The sequence below is a fragment of the Sturnus vulgaris genome, chromosome 9, assembly GCF_052056855.1.
Source record: "Sturnus vulgaris isolate bStuVul1 chromosome 9, bStuVul1.hap1, whole genome shotgun sequence".
Taxonomy (NCBI): domain Eukaryota; kingdom Metazoa; phylum Chordata; class Aves; order Passeriformes; family Sturnidae; genus Sturnus; species Sturnus vulgaris.
The window spans coordinates 24,544,111-24,553,677 of record NC_142251.1 but is presented as its reverse complement, the minus strand read 5'-3'; the positions used below and the strand labels follow the sequence as shown (position 1 = coordinate 24,553,677).

The 9,567-nt window shown below is 47.3% G+C and overlaps 1 protein-coding gene across 3 annotated transcripts in view; it reads right to left on the bottom strand.

Moving 5' to 3' along the window:
• Positions 1 to 5,197: 5,197 nt before the first annotated feature.
• The window catches only part of C9H1orf21 (chromosome 9 C1orf21 homolog), a 103,201-nt gene continuing 98,831 nt past the window's right edge, over positions 5,198 to 9,567 (bottom strand). For all 3 annotated transcript variants that reach the window (XM_014886727.2, XM_088170179.1, XM_088170180.1), the window contains exon 6: positions 5,198 to 5,969. In XM_014886727.2, the coding sequence (XP_014742213.1) occupies positions 5,931 to 5,969 (39 nt within the window). In that variant the 3' untranslated portion in view covers positions 5,198 to 5,930. The remainder of the gene's footprint in view (positions 5,970 to 9,567) is intronic.

Here is a 9,567-nt window from a genome sequence, read left to right as displayed (position 1 = left end):
GAATGGAGCCTATAAAACACTGTTGACCTGTGAAAGTTCACCCAGGCTCTTAATGCCCAGCATGGGCAAATTCATCTTTCCTAATGCTTTGGTGGAGAGTACAGAGTGATGGGCTGGGGCCCCTGCAGAGGAATTTTTAGCCAAGATTGTGCCAAAAAGCCTGTGTGGTACTCACTGTTAGCCACAGGTGTTCTTGGGGAGCAGTGGGGCCACCCCGGGATGTCTCAGATGCCCCACTGGCTGCCAGGTGGCAGCAGTGCAGGGCAGAGAATGAGAAGCAATCCAGAAAATCAGATTCGTCCTTAAAAAACCCAAAGCGTTTCTCTGCCCTTTGCCCGGGGCCACCAGCAGTCAGGAACACCGGGCTGGGGAGGAGCCAGCAGATTTTGGGCACAGGCTTGGCCCAGGGGATGCTCGGGGTTCAGGAAGGGACACTGAGCTGCAATGTGTGTGAGAAAAAAGATGAGCTGGTGGTGCTGAACTTGATGCATTTCAAGATTTCCCTACGGATCTCCTGGCAGGCAGGCTGATGGTTTGAGACGTGCTTGAGGCTCCTCTCCACAGCAAAAGCCATTTCCTCAGCATCCTCTGGCCTAGTGCTTCTCATGATTGATGAAAATGAGTAAAGAAGGCTCAGAAAGGCCTAAAGGGAGAAAATCCGGGCAAAAGATGCTCAGGTGAGGACGAGAAAAGGCATCTCTGCCCCGTGCTGGCTCTCCAGTGCTTTTATGTAATGGAGCACGTGGCTCCCCACGTTCCTCGTGGGGCTGGACACGGGTTCTCTTGACTGCCAGGCTCGAGCATCTCCCTCAAATGATGTCAATCTTCACTGCACTGGCATTACAGCATCATAAAAAATTACAGAGCTGCTATTTTGGGTAGCAGCTCTCTCCGAGTCAGTGAATAAATGCAGCTCCATATGACTCACTCTGGGGGATTATTAATAGACACAAAAGCAGAATGCCAAAACCCCAGGAATATGCTCTGTTCCCACATGCAGCTTTCTAGCTTCTTGCAGCAACTGCTCTTGAGAACTCCTTGTCTCAAAATGTAATTTAATATACATATTATATTAAAAGAATTAAATATATAAATTTTTCGTTGAACTCCACCTCAAAGGCTTTAGCAGGAGCCATTCTGCAGGGATGAAGGACGGCTGCTCCAGGCTCCCAGGCTCCAGCCAGGATGACAGAGCAGCAGGGTGGAGAAAGGAAGTCATTTCAAGAGAGAAGAATCACAGGCTTCTCCATTTGCTGCCATGGGTGTCCACGAAGGTTGGTGTTGGCTTTTATGAAGTTCACAGTCCCACATGTGTTGATGATGATGATGATCCTGAGGATGATGATGGTGACTGTCCCATCTTCAAACTCAAGTGTTGCATTTCCCTGGATGTCAAGGGTAGATGTGTGTAGCTAAATTGAAAGAAAATAATATGATTTTTTTATAAAGCAAAGACATGAACATCTTTGAGTTCTGTAAACTTTCCCATCTTGAAGTACCCTGAGCTGGGGCTTCTTTCCCTTTGCCACAACAGCACAGTAACAATAATAGGAATTTTACTCAGTGTTTACTCAACTTTTTGCATGTCTGATCTCCCCAGCAACAAAGCAGATAAGGTGCCCTTCCAAAGCCATCCCTGCATTTCTTGTCTCCTCTTCCCCAAACACCTACAGAATTCAATTAAACAGAGAGAGATTTCAGCCTGAAAAAGAAGAGTTGCCCAACAGTACCAGGACCCAAAGCAGGGTCTTGAGTGTTCAGTTCTTCCAAAAGCATCTTCCATAAAGTCACTTTGGCAGAAGTGCCATAAATCTGTGCTTTCTCAGTCAACACCCTAAGAATTGCTTCTACCATACAGCGACCTTGGCTGAGATCAAAGCTTTTGACTTTCCAGAGTGCAAGTGCCATTACTTCCCCCCTGGGCTGGGGCTGGCCCAGACAGGTACGAGCTCCTTCAGCACAGGGATACTGCTCCCATCACCTGTGTGTGACTCCCCAGCACCCCACAAAGAACCTGAGTCAGGGCACTGGCTTTACAGTCACGGAAGCCCAGAATGGTTGGGATTGAAAGGGACCTTAAAAGTCATCTTGTTCCATGGGCAACGTGGAACAAGGTTCTCTCCTGCCATGGGCAGGGACACCTTCCACTATCCCAGCTTGCTCCAAGCCCCATCCAGCCTGGCCTGGGACACTCCCAGGGATCCAGGGGCAGCCACAGCTTCCCTGGACACCCTGTGCCAGTGTCCCACCACCATGGTGGAACTGGAAACCACCCTTTTTGTGCAAAGCCCATATGACATTTGCTCTTTGACAGACACACACATCACCCAGCCTCTCCTATCCTGAAGGTCTGGTGTGTCAGCCAGGCTGATCTGGAGTTGAGTCACTGCTAACTCCATAATGAAAATGACAGGAAATTACTGTTTTACAGACCTGGTAAAACCAAAATAGCTGAGAACAGAATATTCATCTCCAGACTGATTCTCGTGTGATGACAACGATGTCCTCGGAGCTCAAACACCGGAACTTCATCAACTCCTTCACTCCTGAATCATCGTCCAGAGTTTAAATACCTGTTGTACTCTGAGGCCAGTCATCAGCCTGGGTGTTCTTACACCAAGAAAGAGGCACAGCACAAAAAATCCTGGGATGCTGCTGATCTCTCCCCTAGAGCTGTGGCAGCACCAGGTGCCATCCAGCTGCTGTGCTCAGAGCCCACCCCAATGCACACAGATGAAGATGAAGATTTCACCTCTAGTTAAAGCACTGCTGCTCCTGCTGTCTGCAAGGGCATGGAGAGGTGCACTGAGTCAGCCTGGAGCTGTGCAGCCCAAAGGGCTTGTGGCAGGGATCTCTGTGACACAGAGAGCTCTGTTCTGCTGGATCCTGGCAGGGAGACCTAAATTCAAAAAGAGTCAAACCTCTGACTGAATGCAAGGGAAGAAATTAATGTTATTTGGGGGGTGGAAGGGGAACTCCCAGTAATTAAGCAAGAGATACAACACAGCCCAAGGCTGGGCCTGGGGTGGGCAGCAGCTCCCCAGTTCCCCTCCCAATGCTCGAGGCAGGCTCCAAGGAGGAAAACCAGCACCACTCAAAGGGCTCTGGACAAAGGAGAAAGCACTTCAAGGAAAGAAGGCTGATTGCAAACCCCCTTCACCACAATTTTCTCCAAGATCCCAGAATACAATGTGGAGCTCAGGAAATACAGCATCAGCCTCCTACAGAGAAGTTTGGCCCTCAAACCACTTCCCTGGCACTTCTTTTGAGAGGAACCTTGAAATCCCACTTACAGAATCCAGATAGGAGCAAGTTTTCCTTCTCTTCCCAGCCTCCTCTTTTCCAGGCTGCTGAATGTATTTGAGCACAGCAAAGCAATGGGAGGTAGAGCTCCAAGGAGAGATGCATTCTCAGCCAGAGTAATCTGCTTATATTATTACAGACCTTCAGCTGCCACATATATTTAGACTTATTTCTAACAAAATCTGCCAGGATTTTGCAAAGGTGGAAGAATTCCAGCAGGTTCCAAACTTCCTGCCCACTCTAGTGCCTCCCAGCCAGCAACACAACAGCCTAGCCAGCCTTCACACAGATTGCCATCTACTGGTCCAGCAGCCAGGCTGGAATTCATCCAGAACTCTAAAGCACCTGCAGCTGGTTGGGATATGAGTACAGGTAAGATGGGAATTGCTTTTCCTCTCCCACAAAACCTCCACTGAAGTGCAGGTCTCCAGTGCCAGCAAGCAGCAGCACTGAAAATATGAAATAAAATAATTGTTAAAACTAAGAGGTGGCAGAAAGAAAGACCACGATGTGTCTAACACAGTGTTTGTGTGGGGACATTTACAGACAAGATGTTCAGCACCTGGACAAGGAAACATTTCAAAAGAACAGACCCAACCCCTTCACTCCACTACTGTGAAAGCTTTCCAAACTGCTTTGCAGAGAAGGGTTTGTGGGACCAAGCCCCAGGACTCTTTATTAATTGAAGTGTTTTAAATAATTGAAATGCACAATCTCTCGACTTTCCCAAGCATAGTCACCTGCTCAAGAGCTGGCATAAATTATGGAAAAAAATCATATCCAGGAGGAGAGCACCAGCACGTTGAAGAATTCATCACTGAGAAGTGCCACACCCCAGGAAGGGAGTGAGAGAGGAGGCAGAGAAATTCTGTCTGCAGGGAGGTCAGGACACTTGGGAGGGGCTGCCTGGCCAATGCTGCTCAAACGAGCAAGGATTTAGGGAAATCACCGTTGGCTGGTGGGTTTTGACCATTAATAGGATAAAGCTGAATATGCCATATTCAGGACCCTGACACTGAGCTTTTATAGGGGAAGCTGTTGAAGCTCTCAGGTTGTCTGAATCCTGGAATACAGCAACCACTGGGCTCACACTGAGGCTGCCAGGGGGGCCTGCAGAGCTCAGAAATAGATTCTGCCTCTAGGAAAGAGGTTGATTTGCAAAATCCAGTGCAGGGATGGCAGCAGGAGAGAGCTGCAGATATTCCGGGTACAGCACAGTCCTGATGGGAAATGAAATCTTCTGATGTGGGCTGGCCAGCCCCACCCAGAGCAAACATCCAGGGAAACTCTTCAGTCAGGAAATTCAGCAATAACTTAAGAGATTTGCAGAGGTCACAGGTGATCTTTGAGGGGCTTAGATCCTTTAGAGGGATCTGATTTTTAGAAAGCCCAGTGAAAAAGGGCCAATATTTGGGCTGAGTGCCCCACTCAAATGTCAGCCACATCCTCAGAGATATTGTTAATCCACCCTCACTCTGGTCACACCCATCCCACTGAAATCAACTGAAATCAACACAATGACAGCAAACTACACTGACACAGCTTCTCCACTGGATGCAGTGCAAACCCTGCCCTCAGAAGGGACAAATATCAGCACAGGTAACAATCTTCTTTGAAATAATAAATACAAAAGCTGTATTTTTTTTCCTTTTTTTTTTTTTAACTCATGACAGCATTTGTTAAAAATATTACATCTGCTTTTGAGAAGGTAATATCCTCTCCATTTAATATGGAAAAATAAACTCTACAGGACACACAACACATCCCCCCAGTTGGCACAGAGCTGCTTTAAGAGATCAGATCCACGGGACACATCAAGGCAGAGGAGAGGTTTGGTCTTCCTTGTCCCCAGACTCTTAAAACATCGTGTTGTAGGAATGGTAAAAGACAAGAATACATAAAAACAGTAAAATGTTTATTTTCTTAGAAAAAAAGAGATTCAAAATGATTGTGATCACACTCCCATTCGTGCTCAGCAAAGCCAATACTGCAAGCTTAGTCCTTGATTAAGATACCTTTTAAATGAAACTTTTTTCCTCTTAAAATACAAGTTCCTGCTCCTGTATCACTTCCAGTATTTCAGTGATAACATGCTTTTAAAGGATAATAGTTTCTCAGCTTCTTCTCAGCTGAGAAACAAGGCCTGCCATAGCAAAAACATCCCATCTCCAAAGCTTGGAATCACCAGCACTAAAAAGCACTCTGGCCCCAGCACGGATGGACACACAGCTCAGGGGTGTTTCTTAGATGCTTGGATGTTCACTTATGGAAGTTTGGTATAACACTACCTCATCTGATAGAAAATAGGCCAGAAGCCTCCATAAAATCAACAAGGTCTTTTGGATTAACTTTTAAGGATTTGCTGCGTATCTGGACACAGAAAAAAGTGAGAAATTGCAACAAGTTTTAACTAGCAGCAACAAAAACAGTTCCTTAGGAGTTCTTAGCAATATTCCTCATGTGTTCATTAGGAAACACTGTAACTGAATGGAGCATATAATGTGGAAATGGTCTTCTTCTGTTATGGAGTGCTGTTCACTCGAGCAAACGTCCCAAAGGTTGTATCCAGAGGCTGGGTTGGATCTATTTACACTGGAGGTGCTCCTGGGGCGAGCGCAGAGCTGGCACTATGTGACATCCTCCTCCTCTGAACAGTAGTCACGACCCTGCAGGGACAAAGGCCAGGCAGTTGGTACACAGAGACAACAAACAGGAGTAAATGCAGGGAACACTCGCTGAGAGCAGCTCTCCAAACCTGGGGGGTTTAAGTTCAGAGCTGGGTAGAAACCTTAGACACAGGGAATTTGTGGGAAACCAGGATAGGAGACACTTCCCTTTCTGTCACTATTAATCTCATAAACATCATCCCCCATAAACTGAATTGCAGGGGGGAGGGGGGTCCAACAAACTGATTTACAAACCTGCTTTATGTAAAGATCCACCTTGCTGGTCACAGCCCCGAGATTTGTTGTGAAAGGATAATCTCCGAGGCAAAAGCAACAAAGCATATAATCCTATGAGCAACACAAGGCAGCTGCTGTGAACAAGAATCCCTCATCTGATAACCCCAGCAAAAGTTTAACCCCACAGCAAAAGATGCCATTCATATTGAAATTATGCTTGTACTACAGGGGATTCAGCCTAAGCTTCACAAAATATGGTTTTCTTATCAGACCAGTCACGTTATGCCTTCTATCCCATCCCAAACACAGGTGTGGAGCAGCATTTCTCTGGGTATTCCCCTTGGGATGGTCTGGAGAAGGCACATCCCATCCCTCCCTACCCAGTTCTTGCAGAGCAGCAAGAAAGGATCTGCTGGGAGCCACTTTCCTTGCTGCCCTGCACAAAACCAGCTCTTCAGTACAAGCCACCCAGAGCATCCTGCATCAAACAAGTGCCTCAAATGCAGGATCCAAAATCTCTGGACTATTTCCCGTTGTTCCTGTGTGCTGGAGCACTGAGGCACCTGAGCACCTGGAGAAGGAAAGCCAGAAAGGAGAAAAAAAAAAAAAAAAAAAAAAAAAGATGTTTCTTAACAGAAATCAGTTTATTTGGGACACACAGCTGGTCTGCACACCAGGAACCAAGGCTCTAAAACATCTCTGCAGTCCCTGGGCTGATGGGAGTGGGACTTTTGTAGACAGGACTCTTTAGCAGATATCCACAGAACGCCATGAGTGTTTCTAAAGGAGTGAGTAAATTTAAGGTAAATTAAAAAGGAGCCTGATGTTCTTTTCCTGCTGCCTGCACCCAAACCAAAAGGACTCATCCCCCATCTCTCCCTTGCTGGCTCCCCTCCTGATGCCCCTCCAGAGGATGCATCACAGCTCATGATATCCTTTTAGGGAATAAAAAGAAAAAAGAAAAAAAATGGCAGGAAAAACGCCTTTTTCCCATTGTGTGGGTGACAAGCCAATAAACAACTCTGCCTGGCTCAATGGCCCCTTGTGCTGGAGGACTGGGCCGGGCAGGGGAGGGACAGGAGGATGAGGATGGAGGGAAGCAGGGGAGGAAAAGGAGAGAGAGGGGCAGGAGCTGCAGCCAGCAGCCCTTTCTCCTTGGGGACAGTGGCCCCTTTGAGGACAGCCCTCGCCCCGCTCGGCGCTGGGAACCCTTTTCATCAGCCTGGCTTTGTTTACAGCGCTCTCAGAAAGGACGGGAAGAAAATGCCGGGAGGCGGCACTAAATCATTGTGTACTGTGCTAATTTTTGTCCGTTTCTCATTTTGTTAGGGAAAAAAAATCAATGGAGTCATTAAGAGCAATGCACTGTGCTAATGAGTTTCAGCCTAATCACTGTGCCCTGCACAGGCTGGCTTGGCAGCCCGTTCCCAAGGGCCATCCCTACAAGGAGCTGCTTTGTGTCCGCTCCCACTTCCATGCCCAGCCTCACTAACGAGGGGTGCCGGGCATCCTTCCCAGGGCTGGGCATCCTCCCACCAGGGCACCAGGTGAGCAGACTGCAGGAGAAATCCCTGCACACCCACCCCGACACCAGCGCTGGTGCTCAAGACCAAGCTGACCCACAGTGACATCCCCATGGGGACGGCAACACCATGTCCCAGGCTGGGGGCACCCATCAGAGTCCACAGCAACACTTCTTCACATTCTTTAATCTCGTTTTTGTCCATGAGCATGTTGGCATTGTGATTATTTTTCACAAACCACTGTAGCCATTTAGGAGACAGGTTATGATGATGGGACCAATGATGTTTTCCTCTGGTACAGCTGCCCAGGATGGTTTTCCCATAGTCCCTTTTGAACCACAAACTCAGAGGTGATTCTCTTGTAGGGTTACAATTCCCAAATGAAATCCCAGGAATTGCTCGTCAATTGTTCCATTACCCCTCAGCCTTTTTCCTACAGGGAGACAGTCACCTATACACTCTGCCACAGCCTCATATAATAACATACACTTCAAGGAGATCATCCCTCCAGATCATTGCACTCTGTGTACGATTCAGAGACTGCATTTGTTTTTTCAACCATTTTCCAGGACAGCCATCATCATCAAGAAGTTTTTGCTAGCAAACACTAAATGGGTAAATTTTTCACAGTTAACACTTTATATGTTGTAGCTTTTAATTTTAATTTCTATTTATTTCATGCAAGCCCTGGTGGGACAGGGCCCCTTCAAGGCAATGGATTTGAGCTCTCAGGGCTGTGCCCAGGATCAGCTCTGCTCTGAGCCACCCCGTGCAATTCATGGAATCCCAGAAGGGACCTTAAACCTCATCCAGTCCCACCCCCTGCCCTGGACAGGGACACCTTCCACTATCCCAGCTTGCTCCAAGCCCTGTCCAACCTGACCTTGGACACTGCCAGGGATCCAGGGGCAGCTACAGCTTCTCTGGGCACCCTGTGCCAGGGCCTCACTGCCCTCCTCTCCCAGGGAAGAATTTCTTCCCAGTATCCCATCCAACCCTGCCCTCTGGCAGTGGGAAGCCATTCCCCCTTGTCAAATGGTACTCCAGGCCCTTATCCCAAGTCCCTCTCCAGCAATAGGTGTATAATAGGTCTATGTCCTCCCTGTGTTGCCATTTCTTTCCAGGGAGTAATGTGAAATTTGCATGCAGGCCTGTGGAATCAGAGTCCAAATAAATACGAGATGTAGAAAGAAGAAGAAAACAACCAAAGTCTGGAGAAACAGGTTAATTTTTCATTGTGTGTTTCACAGCAAATCTTTTGGGGTCCAAATGCAACATCTGACTAAATTAGTCCTTGATCTCTTCGATTAGAGAGAACTCAGGTCATTAATTCACTTGCCTGAATACCAACACAAATGGCCTGATACCAGGACATGTTTCTATCTTCTTAAATCAGAGCTGATAGTCCAAAACCAGATTTATCCCACCATAGGAGTGCAGTGATTGTCCCAGTCCCAGCTGCAGCCAGTGGAGCCCATTCCTCCTCTGCTGGGCACAGCAGATCTCAGATTTTTCCAGAAGCAGCGAAGTTTCCTTTAGGAGGAGTTTTCAGTCACTCCCTGCTTCCTTCTCCAGTTTCCAAAGCCTTATTTCTGTGTATTTCTGCCTTCATCTCTCAGGTCAAGCAAATCACTTGTACTCCTGACCCACATCTTTCTAATTTACTCCAGGGAATGCTCTCCTCGAGCTTAATTGCTGCTATTACCTGTTACTCATCCTCTACTGGAATATATTTCTCTGATTTCAGGCTAATTTTCAATAAATGATGATAAGGTTGACAGCAGATGAGCTGCCTCCTTCCCACTGCCTGTCTCTGTTCCATTTTCCCCTGAAGTCTG